General features: G+C 38.4%; 1 protein-coding gene across 1 annotated transcript; it reads right to left on the reverse strand.

The window, feature by feature from the left end:
* Positions 1 to 5,237: 5,237 nt before the first annotated feature.
* PEX2 (peroxisomal biogenesis factor 2) lies at positions 5,238 to 23,105 on the reverse strand. The gene is made up of 3 exons (XM_010353061.2): positions 22,887 to 23,105; positions 8,959 to 9,102; positions 5,238 to 7,357 (listed from the first exon to the last, which is right to left on the reverse strand). The coding sequence occupies exon 3, from the start codon at positions 7,338 to 7,340 to the stop codon at positions 6,423 to 6,425; it is 918 nt and encodes a 305-aa protein (XP_010351363.1). The 5' UTR covers positions 7,341 to 7,357; positions 8,959 to 9,102; positions 22,887 to 23,105; the 3' UTR covers positions 5,238 to 6,422.
* Positions 23,106 to 24,098: the final 993 nt, after the last annotated feature.

Raw genomic sequence — 24,098 nt, forward strand, 5'->3', positions numbered from 1 at the left:
TTGCAGCAACATGGATGCAGCTGAAGGCCGTTATCCTAAGTGAGTTAGTGCAGGAACAAAAAACCAAATGCCACATGTTCTCACTTATAAGTGGGAGCTAAACAATGGGTATTCACAGACATAAAGATGGCAATAATAGACACTGGGGACTACTAGGTGGGGAGACACAAAGAGGGTGCGAATTGGAAAAAAAAAACTATTGGGTACTATACTCCGTTCCCTGGGTGACAGGATTCACTGTATTCCAAACCTTAGTATCATGCAATATATGCAGATAACAAATCTGCACATGGTACCCCCTAAACGAAGTAAAAGTTGAATTTTTTTTTTTTTTGACAGAGTCTCACTCTGTTGCCCAGGCTGGAGTGTAGTGGCATGATCTCGGCTCACTGCAGCTTCTGCCTCCCATGTTTATGTGATTCTCCTGCCTCAGCCTTCCGAGTAGCTGGGAGTACAGGCATGCATCACCAAACTCGGCTTTTTTTCTTTTTCGTAGAGATGGGGTTTTGGCATGTTGTCCAAGTTGGTCTTCAACTCCTGGTCTGAAGTGACCCACCTGCCTTGGCCTCCCAAAGTGCTGGGATTGCAGGTGTGAGCCACCGTGCCCAGACTGAAATTACTTTTCTACCAAAGAAAAATATTTGCTAACTTATTTGTCGTGATGAGTATAAATGTACACTCCATAGTAGTTCTAGCTGCAGAGGACCACAGGTCATCAGTTCTTTATACAACATGGCCAATTGGTTTGGCTAAAAGGCATGTTTAGAACTGTTTTCTTGCTGAAAATATCTTGTCTTAAACAGTAACACTTACTGAATGTTTTTGCTAAAATTGAATGTTTCAAATAAATCAAACTTTTGCCTTTAAGTGCCAACCCATTTTGAAGGCTTCTCAAACAGAGCAATACTAATTTCTCTGCCTTCTTAACCAAACCATACAGAACATAGGGTAGATTTCGTTGATGATTCAAGGTCATTTTTTAAAACCACAATTACCATTCACGGTTAGTCCTCAGAGCCTGTGTGTCCCTACTCTAAATGATACCAAATTAAAGTCTTTTTTAAGTTTTTCTTCTTTGATATCAAGTTGTTCATTATTGCTTGTTATGGTAAACCATGCTTGCTTTTACCAGTTTTCCTCTTCTCTTTTGTCTGTTATTTTTAATCTGTTGGTGAAAATTGTTTAGAATTATATTCAAAATAAAGCAGTCTCTAACTGGGGACTTGAGAAACTCCCACGAGTATAGTTTTGGTGATAGAATCTATTAAAATGTACTTAGGTTTCTTCAAGCTTTATTTCAGGTTGCAGACCATTTCAGTGATACTGTTAATAGGAGTAACAATCATGGCTCATGTTGACTATCAGCAATAGCCTTTGACCTGGTTTTCTTGCTTTGACTCATACCTCTGCACAAATTATCCAGAGTGATCCCTTAAAAATGTAAATCTGATCATGTCACATCTCTGCTTAAAATCTTCCTCTGGCCTCCTCAGACCTGGAATAAATTCAGGTATTGTCCCCTTGGCTTGCATGACCTCACCTCGCCCACCTCATTTCCAGCCTCTTTCTGGTTCACTGGGATTTTTTGCGGTTCCCCAAAGAGGTAACAGACTGTCATCTCAGAGATCGGGCGCCAGCCATTTCCTTATCCTAGCACCCCTTTTCTGCTTGGCTTTCTCCCTGTTTCCTTCAGATTTCTTTTTAAATTTCACCTCAGAGAGGCCTTCCACAAGCACACAATTCAATACAGCAAGCCCTTTCACTCCCCATTTCTCAGTCTATTTTCTTCAGAGTACTAGTAACATTTGAAATTACCTTTATCATCCCTCTAAGAAAGTCAACTCCATGAGAGCAGGGGTTTTGTGGTATTCATGAATGCATTCCCTGAGTACAGAAAAGGAATGTTTGCAAGGGCTCAATAGATATTTTTTGAGAGAATGCTTAATTTAATTCCCATTAGAATTCTAAGAGGTAGACATCATTGAATGTCCATTTCATAGGTGAACAAATTGAATCTTAAAGAAGTTAAATAAACTTGTCCCAAATCCAGTCACTAAATACTGAAAGCAGGGGAGCTGAGAGCAAAGTAGTAGGACATACCTTGTGTGAGCTCTGATTGATAGCTGAGTAATTTAGGTATGATCACTGAAGTCGCTTGGGTACTTTAAATACAAAAGTAGCAAGCTTGATTTGAGAGCAAGTGCATAGGAGAGAAAACAAAAATGTTAAGCGTAAATGTTTTTATTTTCCCAAGGAAGAACATTTGTAACTGATGGTTACCCACTTGAGGCTAACATGGAAACATATCATGTTGCTAAATCCCACCCAGTTTTCCTAAAGCTTGAGCCTGGAGGCTGCTGGGGAGGCTGCTGGGGAGCTTCCTAAAGCTTGAGCCTGGAGGCTGCACCAAAGGTAGAGCAACTCTTCTGGCAGTGTCCAGAGAGGCAGAGACTGAATAGAGTTCCTGGGGGCTGACATAGCAACTTGGCCAGGAAGTCTGGTATCTGCAGTGGGGCAGAGATACTCAAGAGACACCTGGGTGTATCAGTCAGTCATAAATCTATTGTTTATAAACTGAACACTACCTGGCATTAGTGTGTTGTCAAGTGTACTATATGCAAGAAAAACAACAAAAGAAGGCAACTATAAAGGAAAAAATGGACAGTATTAGATGTGGTACACACCAAGATATGCCACCCAGTTCCTTCTGCAAGGATGGACATGGTGCCCAGCTGTGGAGTGTGGTCAGTGGACTGCCTCCAGCTGTTGGATATGCTTCCGCGACAGAGCTGCCATGCTTGAGAACACAACCTTCCCAGAGCTGCCCACACCCAGTGACTGACAGAAGTGTAGGTAAAAAGGCCTACTTACTTTGGCCTAATTTAAACATTCTGACAGATGACACTAGCTCAGAGCTCTCCTCTGGGTTGGCCAACTTTTTTCAGGCCTGCTTTAGAGCACTCCCATTTCTTCTGCCTATTCCTGGTTTTTTGCTCTTTCCCTTCACAGGTATGGATCCCTGAGAGTTACACATAAAATCTCTTGTACTTCAGACGGCTTTCAGTGCCAGCTTCTGCAGAACCCTATCTGTGACCTTAGGTTTATTCAGCTAATAAAACGTTTCTATTGCTACACTAGAACTAAAAGGCTCTGGCTATCTAGTGATGAACAAAACAGTCATGGTCTCTGAACTCATGGGGATTATCACCTAGTAGAGGTGGCAGATGTTAAATAAAAATGAAAAATAATAAAAACTTATTTTCACTAAGTGCCATTAAGGTCTATGGAAAAAAATAACCCCTTCAATACTCACAAGTCTATCAGCTAGCATATATGTGAAGTACTGTTTTCATGTTAAGATTTTGACAATATGTGTAACAACCACTTAGAAGTTACTCTATCAAAATAATATAACAAAATTGTTGATATAACAAAATTTTGTTGACTTTATTTAATCCTTTCAAATCTGCAATGTTGAGGAATCATCCATTTACTTATGAATGTCCTTATCAAACTAGATCACTGGTAAAATGAGACTGCATGTGGACTTTTGAAATGAGTAAGGCAAATGTAGACTCTAACTAGTAGAGATCTATCTGCCAGCATCCACTCTTCTAAGAACACCTCAGTTTTCTGTGGTGAACAGCCTCCTCCAGGACTCCTTTAGGTTCATGTGGTATATGGGAGGAGTATCACCTACATTTAAGTAACCAGGAACAGTATTTTCCATCCCCTAGCTATAGTGGTTGGTTCAGAATGTGCATATAATCCAAGGCAGACCAGTAACAGTGAGCTCCTGGACTTTAGCTGGAACTATTAGGCAAGAGTATCTCATGCCAGTGGGATCAGAAAACTAGCAGAATATAAGCCTTAAGCTTCTAGCGGCCATCATTCTGTGTGAGAATGAAACTGACTCAGAATAACACTGACAACAGCAAAGGAAAGCACTACTATTATATCCTATTTAGTATGTGTCAGGTATTGTTTTAAGAGCTTTATTTACACTAAACATGTAATCCTTACAATGTGCAGATGTGCAGAGATGTGGCACATTGTCCTAGGTTATACACAAGTGGGATTTGCATTCTAGCAGGATCTGTGTCCCTCATGCCATGTAGACTCATCATAAAAATGAGAGCCAAGGGCTAAAGCCTGTCTCAAAGAGAACCATCTGAGCACCTACATCCAGATTGGGCCTGCAGTGTGTAGCTGGACTCTTCACTTAATGAACTCAGATTCATCATTGCATTATTCACAACAGAAAGTGAAAAGAACCTAAAAACTCTATGACGGTGGTTAAATAATAACAGGAATAGGAATACGATGGCATATGCATAGCCTTTTGAAAATATATTATGGCCGGGTATAGTGGCTCATGCCTGTAATCCCACAACTTTGGGAGGCCAGGGTAGCAGGACTGCTTGAGCCCAGAAGTTCAAGACCAGCCTGGGCAATAAAGTGAGACCTCATCTCTACAAAAAATCAGCCAGGCATGGTGGCATGGGCCTGTGGTCCCAGCAACTTGGGAGGCTTAGATGGGAGGATCACTTGAGCCCCAGGAGGGAAAGGCTGCAGTTAGCCATGATCGCACCACTGCACTCCAACCTGGGTGACTGGGTGAGACCCTTTCTCACCAAAGAAAAAAAAAAGACGTTTGTATATATTTTTATTTTATTTTTTTTAGAAACGACCTCAAACTCCTGGGCTCAGCCTCCCTAAATAGGGAGCCTGAGATTACAGGCATGAGCCATTGTGCTCAGCCCTAAAATATTTTTGAAGAATATTTATGCATATGAAAAAATGCTATTTTTCAAAAATAACAAAATTGCATATTCATTATAATTTTGTAGATAAGAAATGTATGTGCAACAAATCTACAAATATAGCAAAATACAGTGATGATGTCTCTCAAAAAATTGTGGGAGAGCTGATTTTATATTTTTTCCTGAATTGTTGATGTTTTCTACAATAATGTTTTAAAATTACAGGAGGCAAAAGAAGGAAAACTCTTAAGATGTAAAATACTCTTAACTCAAACTACAAAACTTCTTCGGTATCTTACGCTAAATTGAATCTAAATTAAACTTACAGTTCATTCAATCATAGAATGTAAACTCCACGAAGGTAACTTTCTTTTTCCTGCTTAATGTAGTGTTGTGCCTCCAATGGCTACGTCAGTACCTGGCACCTGAGTGCTCTTCAATGAAAGATGAAGAGAAAAATGAACTGGCAGTGTATTTCCACCATACTAGCAAGACATTTATTTAAAAACATTTAAAAACTGTTTTTTAAAAAAATTCTAGTTAAGACTTGAGATAATTTAATGTTCAAGCTAATAATTCTATACAATTTTAAGAGTCTAAATTTATTTTTAAGTAAAAAAATGCAGAGAAAAGGAGTGAACGATACAGAATTATCTTGATATGCACTGCTGTATTATTACCATGCTAAAGACCTCTTTTGTTTCAATAAAACTATCAATATTTACTGAGAATGAGAGCTCTGAATCAAAGGCAAGAGAAAGAGACCTGTAAATAGTGCTGTTCGTACTAGTTGCCCCCAGTTGTTCCCAGGCCTCACTTCCAAGCTGCCTTAAGTAATTTTTACTTTCTGAATATAAAGCCAACTGTGGAGGGAGGGGTCAGACAGCTGAGGACTGAACTTCTTAAAAATTGGCTTCGGAGAAAAGCGTAACATTACAACTGAGGTGCACTGGCTCACGCCTGTAATCCCAGCACTTTGGGAGGCCGAGGTGGGTAGACCATGAAGTCAGGAGATCGAGACCATCCTGGCTAACACGGTGAAACTAAAAATACAAAAATTAGCTGGGCATCGTGGCACGCACCTGTAGTCCCAGCCACTCGGGAGGCTGAGGCAGGAGAATTGCTTGAACACGGGAGGCGGAGGTTGCAGTGAGCAGAGATTGCGCCACTGCACTCCAGCCTGGGTGATAAGAGCGGGACACTGTCTCAAAAAAAAAAAAAAAAAAATTACAACTGAGGCATCAGGTCTTAAGGTTTAAAACAACAGTCTTATAGTTGTCACATTATCATATTATGTCATCTCTGAAAATAAATGCACACTCATCCAGAGTCTCCAAAATCTTTATCTTTAGAATCCAACCTCGTTTTAAGTAGTAGTAAAATGAAGGAGCATTGTTAGTAGTCACCTAACTAAAAAAAGCTGTCCATTATTCTTGACATTAAAAATTGAATGCAACGATTTAAATAACATTTCCATAATATATTTAGAATCACATGGTTTCTAGTGATCAGAATTTAGTCATGACTGGAAAGGAGCAGAAGACAGTGGCTAGGCAGCACATTCCTTATAAAGGATACATAAAAGGTTTACTTAGGATGACTAATATTCAGAATTTAAACATGGTGCATTTTTTTCCTCAGAGGAAGCAATTTTAGTTTCTAAAGAGCATTTACTTCTGACATCTCAATTCCTGATTTCAGTGGCTGCAGACTGTGCACTTCTGTGCCACACTTAGGACAAGTAAAGTACATGTCAAATAAGAAACTACTCTTAGCACAGAAATAACAGAAAATATGCTCACATCCTATGGTGTGAGGCATGGTGGGCCACTCTCCACAAAGAGAGCATTCTTTGCCACTGGTGGCTAATGTATTGTCACTATTAGGTGCACCAGTAAGAGGGATACACCATGAAGACAGCTTGGCTTTCAACTTCTGGACACTGATAAGTGGTAAGAGAAAAATCAGAAATTCAGCAAAACCATGCCAGAGAAGTTCCCTATTCATGTATTCAAAGCCAACTTCACGTATGTTTTGAGGCTTGCAAAATACAGAATGAATGCCTAGGAGACGTTCTGTCAAAGTTGCAAACTTTCCCCTCTGAAGGAAAATCAAAAAATTAATCAGTCCACCTAATTTCAAAAGTCCAACCACAAAATTCACACACTGCTTGACTTTCCCAAATGATGCTAAATGATGGTTTCGAAACAAATCATAGCATCGTTCTTCTAACCACCTCCCACCAATTGTACAAACAGCATACCAGATTTTTTGATTTTTACTGGGTGGCTGATATCTCAGGTTAGGGGAAAAATCATTTTTGTACTGAATATTCAAAACTGACTGTCCCACTGTGGCATTTTTGGAGTAGATGGTGAATCTCCACAAGAAGAGCCATAAGCACGCTTTCACCTCTGGCTCAAAGCGAGCTAATAGCCCAGGTTTAAATCCATGAAAGCACTGAGTAAACTGGGACCAAACTAGCTGCTCCAGGGCCTTGTTTAGTTCAAGCGCATCCAACTGGCTTATTCTTAGCACTCTGTTTGCACTGTTTGCATTCTCTTTTCTGGAAGCCATGTCTTCTCTAAAGGTCTCTAGGAAAGAACACAATTGAAGAACATTAACAAAGAGTTGCAATCTTGTACAACCCCCTCAACTTATGCCTGTAAACTATCATACACAAATTACACAGGATACATAAGAGAAGAGCCTTTCAGTCTAAAACAGTACAGCGGATAATCATTTCTTACTTGAAACTTCTGTCTCGTCTCTCAGAGCCTTTCTTTCTCCCCCTGCCTTTTTTTTAAATTAATTTATTTTTCTTTTTTCTTGGCCCTCCTCATCAAAGAAATAACAAAACAAAACAAAACAAAATCTGTACCCTCCTTCCACAAATATACTTCTAAGCAATACTCTTTGGTCAGATATTCTAGCAGGGAGATACTAAAATCCTGAAGTTAACAGAAAGGAGGCTGAATAACATGACTAATGAAGAGATATTGGAAGGTAATAAATACAACAACTATATAGAACATTGTAATAGATGGTTAAGTCAAGACCTCAGTTTATTTTCCAGCACTTCTACTGACTCCAAAGGTGTTATTTTTCAGCAAGTCATTTAATCTTTCTCAAATATATTTTATATGTGTAAAGGAAGTTAAAAAGAAAAATAAATGAACAATACATGGTTACTATTCTATCACACTATTGCAGAAAATAAATAGTACTAAATCTTAGTATGAAGGAACAAGAATGCAGAAATATCATTAACGTACTAAAAATGTATACATCATACAGTACTCTAAGAAAGCTATGATATAAAAATATATACCACAATAATGTCATAAATACACTAAGGAAACAAATTGGTGTTAAAGGCAAAAAAACTTAAATGAAATGTAAGAGCTGATTAATGGTTAGCTAGGTACAGCTTACTGATTAAATACACATATATTACTGATTCAATACACATATACGTATTATGTGCAAGCTGATATAATTAAAACACCAAGTCACTGCTATAATCCAGTATACAAACCAGTTCAGATATTTTAAATATTATTAACTGGCAAATCCACCCATTACCAAAAAAAATACATCATTATATTGCACACTTTGAATATATACCATTTTTACTTGCCAATTATACTCCAATAAAGCCAGGGGAAAAAAAACACAAAAAAATTAAAATGGGCTATCACCACACTGGGCTTGGTTATCATGTCTAGGCCTTTAAAAGGCCAATACACTAACAGAAAGAACAGTTATTGAAGGAGGCATGGATCCTGCCGGAGCTCACCGCCACGCTCTGGTCACGTATTCTTTGACAAGTAATTTCCCTGACCCTGACCTATGCCTTGGTTTCTTCACTGATAAAACAAAGGGCTGGAGATAAAACAACCTTCAAAGTCTTTTCACATTCTATTCTGTTATGATTTTTAGTAAAAAGATGATAAACACAATTTATTAGAAGGTAAAATAAACTTGTACTTCTTGAAATTGGGGGTATCTTTGACAACCGAAGATGTTTTCGAGAGGGAAGTTCTAAATTTACCCATGCATCCTAGAAGACTTAGTGGCAGAAGACTACATGTTTAACAAGTTCAAGTCCAAGAAATAAAAATGATCATTGAATAATAGGTTGTTTGGTGCTGTTTTTCTCTCAAACCAGATATACAACAGGAATGCTTCTCACCATAAATGCCAATGATCTTCTGGGCAGATCTCACGGTTTTCCCGTTCTTGCAGCTCTCTCAAGACTGGACAGCCTATAGCTATGGCAGTGGGAATTTTTGCTCCAAGTTCTTCTGTGAAACCCTTGCCTCATACTTGCCAGAAGCTACACACAAAAAAGAATAAAGTTAGAAAGGGAGTTCCCTTTCCTCACTCTACAAATCAAATCCATTGCCAAGGACTGTTGATACGTGGTCCAAAATTTTTCCTAATCCATCTGTCACTCCCTATCCCCCACAAACCTTTTCCTGAATTCTGGCTGCTCTCTTCTCTCACGGATTCTATCAAATTGGTCTACCTTACCTTCTGCCTCCTTCAGTGCATTCCCCACAATGCCAATGTTCTAACACACAAACCTCCCCAAATCCACTCCCAGCTTGCTTTCCTTCTTTACGCATCATATCGAGTCAAAAAGTATCCCCTTTTTTTGTTCACCAGTGGACTTCACTGTCTTTTCCCTTTGTGTGGAACAGTCTGTTTCCAAACTTTAACTGAAAACTCATACTAAGTTTTTAAGTACTGGCTCAGATATCACTTCCTTCTGACTCCAAATTTGGGTAGCTGCCCATCGAGTTGTTCCCTTGGCATGCTATTCTTTCTCTTTCTTGGCCTCTATCTACTGTACATAAACTACTTATAAATTATTTATTTCCTCCACTAGAGGATAAGAACTGTTGTAAAGATTATTTGAGCCTTATCACAGTTGAATCAGAACAACTATCTCAGTTCCTGGTATACAGAAGGCACTCTACAAGCACTAGATAAATGAATACATGAACAGGATGAAAGTCTGGGATGTGTGAAGGATAGAAAATATAAATTCCCATCAATTACCCTTTAAAACTATTTCAAATCACCATATCCAGAAAGATGTTTATTACTAATTTCACTAATTTCAACATGTTTATTGTGCATCTGTTATTTACCTGTTAATGTGAGAGCTAGTGATATAAAGGTACAACAGACACTGTCTCAACCCTTGTGGAGTCTATAGTCTACTGTGGAATGAGAGAGAAAAGTAAGGGTGTGCTATATAAAATAAACAGGTGATTACAATAAGGTGTGATCAGTGATCTGCAAGGGAAAATTCAGGGCACTATGGTTACAACTATACTTCAGAAGGTCAGAGAAGGCTTCCTGGGAAAGGAAATACCTAAGCAGCCACCTGAAGTATTAGCATGTCAGCCTGGTAAAGGAGGGTAAGAATATTACTGCCAATGGTGGGAAGAGTAGGTACTAAGGACTAGAGGTGCACAGATGAGATAAGGCTGGAAAGAAGCAGGAGACAGGTCCTAAAGGCCCTAGAAGCCAAGCTGAGGAGGCTGTATTTTATGAAGAAGGTAATGGGAAGCCCTCAATAGTGGTACGCAAAGAACTAATAAGATTTACATTTTAGACTGCTTGTTCTGACCACTCTGAGGAAAGAATGGATTCGAGGCTGAGAGAAAAGACTGGAAACATAGAGACTAGTTAACAGGTTGTTAAAATGATCTGGTGAGAAACTAATGATGGCCTAAATTAGAAAAGTATCAGTGGGGACAGAGAGAAAAGGGTATCTTTGAAAGCGATGAGGTGGTGGAAGTGACACCATCTGGAGAGAAATAAGCCAAGAAAAACTGACTTAAGTAATTGAGTGATAGGGATCCAAGTCCCTGAAACAAGAAATACATGAGGCAATACAGGTTTGAACAGAAAGATAATAAGTATATGCAATGTTAAAGATCTAAGGCTCCTATGAGACATCTAAGTGGAATAGTTCAGTAGGCAGTTATATAAATATGACAGAAAAAATCTGGGTAGAATTTTAGAAGTCTGATGCCCCTCTGGTAAAACTAACCTATTTTAAATCTACTTGATCTATGTAAGTGCTAAAATCAAGAAGGCAGTGATTCAAAACAAGATAGATCTTGTCTATTTGTAACACATTCAACTTTCTTTGTAACAACATAATCTTATTCTGTTAGTTTTTAACTGCTAACATATATTTGTCTATGATAAAGATACATATATCTCTGGACTTCTAATCCGTCTGAACTGTGGTCTTCACCATCACAGTCCTGTGGTCTCTGTTCCTCTAGTCTAGTGGTTTTCAAACTTGTGAGTTCATCGGAATCACATAAGAAAACAGACATACCTCAGAGACACTCTAGGTTAGGTTTCAGACCACTGCAATAAAGTAATATCACAATAAAGTAAGTTACACAACTTTTTTGGTTTTCCAATGCATATAAAACTTGTATTTTCACTATACTGCAATCAATTAAGTGTGCAATAGCACTGTGCCTTAAAAACAATGTACACACCTTAATTAAAAATTACTTGATTGCTAAAAAATGCTAACAACCATCTGAGCCCTCAGTGAGTTGTAATCTTTTTGATAGTGGAGGGTCCTGCCTTGATGTTAATGCCTGCTGACTGATCCTGCTGAAGGCTGGGGTGGTTGTGGCAATATCTTATGACAACAACAAAATTTGCTGCATGGATTGACTCATTTCATCAAAGATTTCTCTGTAGCATGCGAAGCTTTCTAAAGGATAGCATTTTACCAAAAGTAAACCTTCTTTCAAAACTGCAGTCAATAGTCTCAAACCCTGTCACTGCTTTATCAATTAAGTTTATGGGATATTCTAAATCCTTTTCTATCTTTTCAACGTTTACAGCATTTCCCCAGGTGTAGACTCCATCTTAAGAAACCACTTTGTTTATCCATAACAAGCAACTCACTGGGTGCAGTGGCTCATGCCTATAATTCCAGACCTTTGGGAGGCCAAGGGAGGATTGTTGGGCAACATAGGGAGACACTGTCTCTATAAAAATTAAAAAAAAAAAAAAAAAAAAAAAAATAGCCAGGCATGCTGGCATGCACCTGTAGCCCTAGCTACTAAGGGGAGGCTGAGGCAGGAGAGTTGCTTGAGCCCAGGAGATTGAGAGGCTGCAGTGAGCTGACTGTGCTATTGTACACGAGCCTGAGTGACAGAGCACATGATCTTCATTTCAAAAAAAAAAAAAAAGAGGGGAAGCAACTCATCGATTCAAGTTCTATTATGAGATTGTAGCAAATCAGTCACATCTTTAGGCTCCACTCTAATTCTAGTTCTCTTGCTGTTTCTACCACATCTGTAGTTATTTCCTTCACTGAAGTCTTGAACTCCTCAAAGTCATCCACAATGGTTAGAATCAACTTCTTACATACTCCTGTTCATGTCGATATGTTGACCTTCTCTCATGAATTATGTTCTTAATGGTACACAGAATGGCGAATCTTTTCCAGAAGGTTTTCAATTTACTTTGCCCAGATCCATCAGAGAAACTGCTATCGGCAACTACAGCCTTATGGAATGTAGTTCTTAAAAAATAAGATATAAAAGTCAAAATTACTCCTTGATCCACAGGGTGCAGAATGAATGCTGTGATAGCAGGCATGAACACATTAATCTCCTTGTACATCTTTGTCAGAGCTCCTGGGTGACTAAGGTGCATATCGATGAGCAGTAGTATTTTGAAATACTTTATTTTCAGCAGGTCTCACCTGTGTGCTTAAAATATTCAGTAAACCATGCTGCAAACAGATGTGCTGTCATCCAGGCTTTGTTTTTTTTTTATGTATAAAGTACAGACAAAGTAGTTCTAGCGTAATTCTTAAGGGTCTTCGAATTTTTAGAATGGTAAATAAGCACTGGCTTCAACTTAAAAGCCATCAGCTACATTAGCCCCCAACAGGAGAGTCAGTCTGTCCTTTGAAGCTTTGAAGCCACACATTGGCTTCTCCTCTCTAGCTATCAAAGTGTTACATGGCATTTTCTTCCAACATAAGGCTTTTGTCTACCTTGAAAATACATTGTCCAGCCTAGCCACCTTCATAAATTATTTAGCTAGAGCTTCTGGATAACTTGCTGCAGCTCTGATGTCAGCATTTGCTGCTTCAGCTTGCATGTTTATATTATAAAAGATGGTTATTTCCTTAAATCTCATGAACCAACCTCTGCTAGCTTCCACCTCTTCTTCTGCAGATTCCTCACCTCTCTTAAAGAATTGAAGAGAGTTAGGAACTTGCTCTGGATTAGGCTTTGGCTTAAGGGAATTTTGTGGCTGGTCTGATCTTCTATCTAGACCATTAAAACTTTTTCCACATCATCAGCAACAAGGCTGCTTACTTTCTTTAATTCATGTGTTTCCTGGAGGAGCACTTTTAATTTCCTTCAAGAACTTTTCCTTTGCATTCACAACTTGGCTGTTTGGTATAAGAGGTCTATCTTTTGGCCTGTGTTGGCTTCTGACATGGCTTCCTCACTAAGCTTAATCACTGCTAGATTTTGATTTAAAGTGAGAGATGTACAACCCTTCCTTTCACTCGAACACTTGTTCGAGTGAAAGGGCCATTGTAGGCTTTTGTAGGCTTATTTTAATCGGCCTAATTTCAACACTGTTGTGTCTCAGGGAATAGGCAAGTCGGTCGAACAGTCAGAACACACAATATTTATTAAGTTCACCATCTTATATGGATACCAGTTCTTAGTGTTTAATGAAGGATTCTATCATGTGCCCCAGAATATAAGTTCACCATCTTATATGGAAACAGTTCTTGGTGCCCCAGAATATTTATTAAGTTCACCATCTTATATAGATACAGTTTGTAGTGCCCCAGAACAGTTACAATAGTAATAACAAAGATCACTGATCACAGGTCACCATTACGAATATCATAATAAAAAAAAGTCTGCAAGAATTACCTTAATGTTACAGAGAGACACAAAGTTGAGTACATGCTGTTGGAAAAAAATTGTTCAGATAGACTTGATTGACTCAGGTTTGCTACAAAACCTTTAATTTGTAAAAGCAGTATCTGCAAACCAGAAGAAAGCACAGTAAAATATAATGAGGTATGAACTAGGCTATACCAAGTAGGCTTGTGTAAGTACATTCTGTGATGTTCGCACAATGATGAAATCATCAAACTATGCGTTTCTCAGAATGTACCCTCTTGATAAGCAAAGCATAACTGCTTCTCTTTCTCAGGTTCCTTAGTGATATTTAGTGAGCAACTGGTCAGAGGGAGTGGTTTCTCAGAAGAATCATATATTTCAAGTCTCTTGTTTTTGGAGGAATCACACTTAAAAACTTTGGTGAAAATAGGAATTTTTAATGACTGCCAGAAAAGGAGACCTAAAACAGTCTTTAACCAATACAATATTTAACAATACTTATTATCAAAAAATTCTTTCTTATCCCTTCTGTTACAGTTTAACATTTTTTTCTTTCTTCTTTTTCTCCCCAGGTCTGGCCTCAGTGTAGATTAGGAACAGCTGGGCTTGCTCTCCCCCCTACGTAAGACTCTTTAATAGACCAAAAGACTATTATTAAACTGTTCGTCAGCCTTTGCTCCTCCAGATGAATAATTTCTCTATTTTTTGTTTTAGGTTTTATTTTCCAAGATTTTAGTCATTTTTGTGACTTCTTTTTGTTGTAAACATAGAACAGACACTGTCTATTACACATCATAGTTCATTAAAGTGGAATACTTCTCCCAGGCTCTACATTCTTCTTTAGGCATCTGTCATAGAGTGGAAAAAGCAGATTTAAAATCAAACAGGCCTTGGCCCAAGTTCTAGCTCTACCACTTACTTGCTATGTGATCTTAAAAAAATTCATTAGCCTCGGATTCTTCTCCTAAAAGTTGGAAATAACAGCTACCTCACAAAGTTGTTGAGATTAAATCAGATAATGTTATGAAAGTGGTTTGGAAGCCATAAAGCAGTATTATTTATTACATTATTGTTGCTTTGGCTAGGGATGGGCATGAAAAGTAACAGGCCCCAAACTAATTTTGGCAAATCTCATTTCAAAAAACTGAAACCTTCACTATTAGTCATAGTAATGCCTCAAACAACCTGTATCAAAATGTTTTTCCAGGAAATATTGACATCATTAAGACATAAATTGTGGCAGTTAAACCACGAACATGATGTCACCTTTCTGTGTGCATGTGGGAGGGGCCAGGCAGGAGTGGGCAGACATATGGTTCAGTGGAACTCATTGTCCACTTAAGTCGCACCTTGTCCGAAAGGATATGACAGTGTGGACTGAGAAAAGAGATGGGTTCCCACATGACCTGCTCCCGTGATTATTTAGCCCCATCAACATAGTTGTGCCTGTTATCTTAAAATAAAGAAACCTCATGAATGCACACTTACAATATTTGACGCTAGGGTGCTTTGCTGCACAGAACATGGTACAGGCAGTCCAACACAAGCACACAACCTTGTGTTCATCACCAGCATATTACATTCAGTTCTTCCTCATCGCATGCACTCCCACCCCACCCCTCTCTTTCTGGCAGGTAGAGCTATTCTATAATACTCCCTAGAAAAGGGCAGCCAAGGAGTAGAAAAAAATGATGAAATCAAAATAACTAGAAATTCAAGTAACCCAATTATGGAATCTTTTTCCCTCTACAGCAGTACAACATTTGTTATAATAGGTATGAAGCACAAATGCCACAAACGACTTTATATTACATAAAATTATTCCCAATATAGTGTAAGCAGTTTATGTTTTAGTGAATTCTAATTCTCTGACAAATGGTTATTCTATGTAACCAATACATATTGGACACCTACCAAATACAAGGCATTCTCCTAGGTACCAGAGATTCAATCTAAGTATTTAACTGTCAGCTAACTTCCTTTTATTGAAGCATTTTAAAAGACATAGAAAATCAGGACTGGCCATTGATCTCTGAAGTGAAGAATGGATCCCAAAACATAAAAACATTATAAAGGATCACAAAACTTCCCAGGCAGAAAACAGGAAAATGGTATGTAAGGTAAGGGAACAGGTTGTGTGAAAGCACAGAAATGTGCAAGCTCCTGACCATAGCCTAGCTGGGACATATGGAGACAGGTTGCAGCATGAGCTTCATCCTTGGTTATTTAACTCCCATCAATGTGGCTAAATCTGTTATCTGGAAGCAGACAGGTCATCTTCCATGACCAAAGCAGGCCAGCAGGAGAGACTGACTGAAGTGTCAACCTAGCCACATTGTAAAAAGAACCTGTGTTAAGGAAATTGTATTGATTCTGTGGGCATGAATAATCATTGAAGAGAAGAGACATAATGGGATATAAATTTCAAAAGATTAATCTGATGGCAGAGTTCAATAAAACTGAGGAAAAGAAAAACTGCCGTTCTGGGAGACCAGATTTATAGGATTCCTGCAACAATTCAGGGGCCTACCTATGATGCTAACAATTTCCTGGAAAAGTCAAAGTAATTTAACTTAAGAACCATGGAAATCAAGAGGAAGACTATACTATCCCTTCACATTTTTGGGTCAAAAATTCTCAATGCCTTTGGTAAACTAGTACTTTCCTGACTTCTGTTACAAGGATTGCCAATACCCATGCCCAACCACTGGTAAGTATATTTTGACTTTACTTTCAAGAATTTAAGTAAGTTTAACAATTTCTATATTATTGGTTATTGTAAAATAGTATTTAGTTTTATAAATGTAAGCTCAAACTTGAATATTTTTAAAAATTACAAGCTAACTCCTTTTTTAAAAAAGTAGGAATTGCTTTGAATTGAAACCATCACCATTAAATTTAATTCTAATTGATTTTTCCAAAATGCCAAAACAAACAATGCTTTTTTCTATTCTATCTTTTCATACACAATCCTACCAGCCACCCACTCCTGCAACTCTAGAACTACACTAACTTTAAGATTCCAAAATGCTAACCCAGGGGAGGGGAGAGATACATTTATTGGCTATGCAAAGAGATATATAAAAATATGTAACTAAAATTATAATTGGCACTAAATAATCTTAGTGTTTAGTGAAGGATTCTACCATGTTAAGGATATGTGAAAAAGATGCGTAAGGCAAAATCAAGACCAGATAAAAAGTATAGCATCTACTAGAGTTAGTGTGATTAACTTGTCACATAAATATGTTTAAGACAAAATGATCTAGTACTAAAAACTATTAAAAGGGTCTCCTGCTGACATTTTATCACTAAACATGTCACACTGCTATTCTTTCACAGAAAAAGACAACTAAAAATTATTTACTAAGAGCAGCAATATGTAACCTTATCCCTTAAATAACTCATGCTTTCCTTTTATGTTTTTCATACCCCAAAATAAAAACTTTGCCATCTATATCACATTCCAAAATCTAAACAAATGACTATATCTCACTGAGGAAGAAGGAATTTTTCAGGATGTATTTTATAGTTTTATTGAGTATAGTACAAATTATGAATGAATATATTTTCTTTAAAAACATGTTATTGACAGAAATCTATCAATAATAATGTGGGTATTGTCAAGGGCCTGTCAATGTTAACGTAATTATGATTAAGGGGATAACATGGATTTTAGCTATAATACCATGTAACATCTCCTACATCGCTGCTATCAATACACACATTATTATTGACCTGTTTCAAGACTCTCAGTATTAGATGTATTACCATTAGGCATATTTGTCAATGCATACTGCCTACAAAAATTCTGCATTTAAATTTACAGTCCTGTAAACTTTGTCAGCAGAAACATGTGATTCTCAAGTAATCTCTACGGTGTCACACCCACTCATGCACCCCCTGCCAGGCTATTCTTTTCCATCTCCACAATAATAAACTAAGTTTTAGAATGAAAATGTCACTGCCACACTATCTTAAATGTTCTAGCAATCAAAGTGGATGAGACCACGTTTGTTGTTTTCTGTTTCTGAAAATGTTAAACTTAGCATTTCATATTATGAGGTTATATGAATAAAATTCTATGACTAGACATCTTAAGTTTTGAACCTATAACCTACCATTTTATTTTCTTTGTATAGTCAGATAGATTTACTGTCCACTGTATTGAAATCAATACTAATAACTGGGACATGCATCAAAGAGGGATTTAACTGGACACCGATTCCCAGAACACATTTCAAATATGGGCAAAAGAAAAAAGGCTATGGTTGAAGCCCATTAGAATACTGTGACCTCTGGCACTGTGAACAGGCCTAACAACTCTAAGTTCAAATCCCACTTCTGCCACAGACTTGCTAAGTGCCTTGTCACTACTTTCTTGTTCTTCTCTTTCATCATACAGAAACTAAGTTTTAATAGTTTATAGACATCTGATGTTGTAAATCCCAGTTGTGCTCATTTGGGTATAGCCAAGATACGTGAAATTTTAAAACTGTGTTATGTCCAATAGACCTCTAAATTACTTTTAACTTCAACGAACATTGCCTCATCAAAATCCAAATAGGATTTTTCTTTTTGAAGTGGTAGTGGGTACATGACAAAACACTTCTAAAATGTATCTGAAAGATAAACTTCAAAGTTGCACATATTTCTCAAAATTATGGACAATGGTTAAGTAACCTGCCCCAGAAGAGGGAAAAATACCTTTTTTTTCCCATTTGGGGAGAAGAGGAAACTCAACACAACTCAAGACTATATTGAGTCTTATACAATCAACTGAGTGCCTTACTTATCTCATATACAATATAGTTATTCAGGTATCTAAAACTAGCACAAAATACTTTTTTAAAACCTTAGAAAAGAATTTCCAATACTTGGGCCTAGCTTTATAAGTATATTTTTAAGATAACAGCATGGCACTCATATTTTTCTTTTCTTTCAGAAACCTGATACTTCTGAGTCTGAGAATGCTTATTGTGAAAATAAAGAACAGATGTTGAAGCGAATATTGGGGAAAGCAGAGTTAAACTGCCTCTGATTAGGTCTGTATTCTAGCCCAGGTTCACGAACAGATTGTGTGACTCTAGACAAGTCATTTTATTACACTACACTCTTCATTGGTTAAAAAAAAAAAAAAAAAGCAACTGTAAATTTACCTACCTATCTAGAATCCTTACATAAACTGTTTTAGGAAATCTTGGAAGGGAAAGGCAAAAAAATAAAAGAACAGTTATTTCTAATTGCAAAAGAGCAATATAGGACATGAGGAATAGATAAATCAGAGCAGGACACAGGAGACAGAGACAGTATTCATAGAGAGTAACAGTGAACCACTAAGGAAGATAATCCCAATGAACTTGTTTACAACCAGAGAAAACACATAACACTTACCAGTTACTGAATGCTAATAAGTGACTACTATAGCTAATTACCAGGTACAAATTTAAATATTAAATCATTTAATCCTTATAATACCAACAAAGATGTTCTGTTATTACTTCTGTTCTAAAACAAGAAAATTAAGGCGCAAAGAGATTAGATGACTTGTGTAAAATCCCATGACCAGAGGGGGCAGAACCAGCTCCAAACCAGTGTCCTATACTGACAATGTGGTGATGGACCCAAAAGTTAGAAACACTTTAGGATGGTACCATAGGTCACACAGATGGGGCTACCTTAAAGAGGCCAAGTACTAAGAGTATAGGCATAAACTATGGGAAAAATACTAGTGCAAGTATGAACAAACAAGACACATATGAAATGTATGAGCAGCTAGATCTTTAAATACTCTATAAATTTAAAAACAGGCTTTAGAATCTAATTGCTTAAGAATTCTAAATGACTTGAAAATAACTGAAACAAACATTTAATTGCACATTTTATGGTACAAGAGAATGCGGAAATATCCCCAAAGGAACAAACAGCCATTAGCAATGGAATAGGAGGAACTACCATGTGATATATATCATGTACAAGGCATTATAACTTTTCTTTACATTCTTTATTTCATTTAATCTCACAACACAGTAAGTACAGTATTATCATCTCCATTTTAAGAAGACAAAAATTAAGGCTTGAGAAGATTAACAACCCATCTAAAGTCAAGCTGGTAATTAGTAAATTTATGGTAAACATTAGAAAAACTGTAGCACATACAAAATACACTTAGTAGAATGGATATTTGCTAAGCTTGGATCAAATTTAATCTCACAGAACTTAAAAGAAATCTTTTTCCCTTTCAAGATCATTCAAAAGACCAGACTGCCAGTTAAGCTGTCAGGACTGTAGATGGGGAAAGAAATTAAAGGAATGAGGTACAGTTTTCCTTGTTGCTTGGGAGGTATCTTGTCTACATTCCCTCTCCCTGCCTCTCTATACATGTGGTCAAAGGACCATTCTAAGGACCATGTCAAATCTGAACAAAGGTAATAGATTAGTGAAAACCCCAAGGTGTGAACATTAACTATTATGAACACATACATGCAAGGTAGAGGCAATGCCAACTCATTCATCTAACACTAAAAGACAAGTGGGCCGAGGTGGGCGGATAGCCTGAGGTCAGGAGTTCAAGACCAGTCTGGCCAACATGGTGAAATCCTGTCTCTACTAACAATACAATAATTAGCCGGGCATGGTGGCGCGCGCCTGTAATCCCAGCTATTCGGGAGGCTGAGGCAGGAGAATTGCTTGAACTTGGGAGATGGAGGCTACAGTGAGCTGAGATCATGCCACTGCACTCCAGCCTGGGCAACAGAGCCAGACTCCATCTCAAAAAAAAAGAAAAGTGGTTAGGAATCATCAAAATAAAATTACACTGAAGTTCTTGGTTTTTGTTTTACTAGTAAGAAGAAAGAAAACATAACTTGGATGGAATTTGATCTCATCTTATTGACAGGCAGTAAGAAGGGAGATCTCTGATGAAAAGAAAATATATTAAATTGAGTAAGAAGCAACACAGAACAAGGTATTTTTGTTGTACAGATGGGAATATGTTAGGAAGAAGATTAATATCTCACAGGGAGAAAGGCAGAGGATACTAGACATCCCTTCCTTGCCTCCACTTCCACGTAAAGAAACCACAGGGCTGGGTTTTAAAGAGCAGGATTACAGACATAGGGCAAATGGAGCAATTTAAGGGCTTTTCTCCCGAGGTTTCTTGTACACTCCAAAGGAAGGGAAAAGGAACATGAAACATTTACAAACTGTTATCCCTTCACAGCAAAGAGGTACAGAGAACATCCAATTTGCTTCTAGGCTGTCCAACTTAGATCATCAAAAGAGGAAAAAAATGAAATAATTCCAGAGAGAACTTCTGGCCAGAAATAAAGATTGTGCATATTCACACATTTTCCTTATGCTATAGGAACCTGAGCATGTGGACGGTGTGCAAGAGGGAAATAAACTTACAATTATTTGAAGTTGTGAGGAAAACATGGGGCTAGGACTGAGAACTTTTAATCGATGTGATGATGAGCAAGCCTACAAATACCGTTAACGTTCAGCTACCAAATATGTAAAAGGGAAAATATTTGTCCTCCCTACGGCAAGAATCATTATGTGCATCAAATATACGCAAAACTTTATGGCTAAAATAAAAGGATATGAGGAAGACAGAATAATAAATTCTAATTTTGATCATAAAGAAAACAATTTCAAATTTGTATTTATAAAATAAATTTAAACAGAGTAGGAACATATTTTTAGCTTTTAGAAATAAATTAGCTGTGATTATATTATTTTTAAAAACTAATAAACGTACATTGAGTACAAATGAATATCCAAAACAAAAAAAAAAAAACAGAATTTTACTGCTAGAAGAAAAGGCAGATCATCTCGTTTAAGATACAAATTTAATCTTCTTAACAAGAACCTTGTTATTCAAGTGGAACACATAAATAGCTGCTCTTGTTAAAATAAACCTGAGGGTGGGCTTGCTTTGTCTCTCCCTTCATGGCTCCAGAAAATTTCTACACAAGTTCTCCTATGGAACAGTTTTAAAACCCCAGCTTGAGTACTAACACTAATTTTTAAAAATAAGGAGAATACGGCCAAGAGGTAAAACTGTACAAAGGCAACCAGAGTCAGGACTAGAATCCAACTCTCTTGATTTATTCTAATACTCTTTAGTCTGATAGTCTAGTATTCACTCCATGTCCTATTTTTTTTTAAAGAAAAAATATGAAGGTTTTTTTTTTTTTTTTTTTTTTTTAATTCTGTAAATAGTTCTTTCAAGTATCTTCCTGGCTCAAGATCACTCAACTGTAATCTTTCTGGAAACAAGTAATTAATAATATGGGTGAGATCAGGTAAGTTAAAAGAGTCACCCCAAGTTCACTCTGTTCAGGATTAAGTAAAGGTAACACTTTAGGGGAAGGTGTTTAGACTACAAGCTGTGGTGCTGAGAGCGCCCCGGTATCATCTAATTGCCCGAAACTTCAAGATAAAATATTTCCGAGGGGCATCATGGAATTTTAACAGAATGTGTTAGACTTGAACGTTCAAGTCTTGCTCATTTTGCTAAAAGTGCTTTCACTAAATGTGGGAAATGTGGAAAATAGTACCTCAATAAATAACGATTTTTAAGAACCCAGAAAAAAAAAGTTAACGTTTCTCATATTCAGACTTCTTATCAAAAGACAATGTGAAATATAACTAATTTACCGCAGGCAATTTTATCAGAAACGTTTCATTAACTCTTCCCCTATAAGAAAATCAAACAGCTTTTACGTGCGCTTTCAACAATGTTAGAAAACTAAGCATACTCAAATTTTTTGTACCACATATAACACTTTACATGAACTTTCAGATATTAAGTAAAGCTTGGATCCTCAATTCTTTACAAAGCCGTTTATAAGAGGTAAATATCCTCACAACCGCCAAGTGAGAGAAAGATTTCAAAGTTCGTCTGTTAAGTCACTATGTGGAATGCAGAGGGGCTCAACTGCAGCTGTGTGTTTATTTTTAATGGCGCGATCCTAAAAACATCTTTTGGAATTTAGGTTTGCTTCACTGCCTTTCCCGAAATTCAGAAGCTTTGATTTGCCTCTTCCAGGAAGACAGGAAGCCAATAAACAGGGAAAAAAAAGCAAACGGCGACAATTACAAGGCCGTGAAACTCCACGACCTCCCAGCTGAAAACAAGACCTCGGGTTTGCACTCCGGCTCTCTGGGGGCAGACACTGACCTTAGGAGTCTGCGAAACGCCCACGCTCCACGTAACTTTCTCTGAAACATTCTCTGGAAAGCTTGTCTTTTCCTAGCAGAATCTGGATTACCAAGGCTTCCGGAACTCGCAGGCTTCCGGAGCGACGCAGGAGCCGGAAGTGGCTAAAAAAAAGGAAAAGAAAAAGTTACACCAACGAGAGCTGCGCTTTAGCGGCGCTGCGGAAGGCCCGGGATGGCCAAACAGCCGCGAACGCCGACAAGCCGAAGAACCGAAGGGCCGAAGGGACGAAAAGCCGAGGCGGACACTCGCGCGCGGTGATTGGTCGGTTGGCCGGATGAACTCTGTCTCTGATTGGCAGGAGAGTCACGAACCGGTCAGCCCCGGGTCAGGGAGGCTACAAGTGTCAAGGGGCCTAGGGGAAGCAGGGGCTTTGTGAGGGCAGGGCTTTCTCTGCTTGCGGACGTCACGAAGGGCCTCTGGCAAGGGTCACCGGATGTCGGCGAGACGCCTCCGTGCCTCTGGGGTTCCTTGTTCGCTGTCGGAGGAGGACTGGCTGAGGGATGGCCTGGTGGGGAGGGAACCCTCTGGCAGGTGGCTGCGTCGGGCCTAGGGCAGTTGCGCGGCGCTTGGAGACCTGCCCGCCCTCGGGGCCTGTGTGCACAGGGAGGATAGCTTGTTGATCTGCAGGCTCAGGAAGCCAGGTAGCTGGCCCGTCAGTCATCCGCCCTGCAAAGCCCTCCCGGGAGACCCCGTAGAGCGGACCGGATGCGTTCTCGCCTTCGGGGCAGCGCGCGTCTGGCCTCAGGTTTCCCGCCCTCGGAGGCCCTCAGATCTCCCCGGTAACGCTTAGGAATTCGGACAGCCAGGTCGCCTTCCCCTTGGGGAGTCGAGGCAGAGCTTCTGGGAATGGGCTCTGAGGGAAGAGTACTCACCAGGCATTGACATGTAGCCGGAGTTGAGGATCGCCATCTGCCATCTGGATCTGTGGTATGAATGGCTGTGTCTCTCTGGAGAGTTAGTTCTAAGGTTTGAAGGATGGTAGGCGCTTTAGGATTCCAGCAAGTAGCAGGGTTTAAGAACGTCTTAGTTCTTGCCTCCAGTCTCGACTCTCCGTGCCTACAAGGAGCACTCACTTATACGAAAGCTCTGTTAGACAATCGAGGAAGAGCATATACTGTAGAACCACAATTAATTAGGTTGTTTATTTATTTTTTATTTTTTTGCTTGTAT

This window comes from Rhinopithecus roxellana, chromosome 9 (assembly GCF_007565055.1).
Source record: "Rhinopithecus roxellana isolate Shanxi Qingling chromosome 9, ASM756505v1, whole genome shotgun sequence".
NCBI classification, from domain to species: Eukaryota; Metazoa; Chordata; class Mammalia; order Primates; family Cercopithecidae; genus Rhinopithecus; species Rhinopithecus roxellana.

Coding starts and splice junctions, on each gene's coding strand:
- PEX2 (XM_010353061.2), bottom strand. CDS start 7,340: ATGGCTTCCAGAAAAGAGAATGCAAACAGTGCAAACAGAGTGCTAAGA.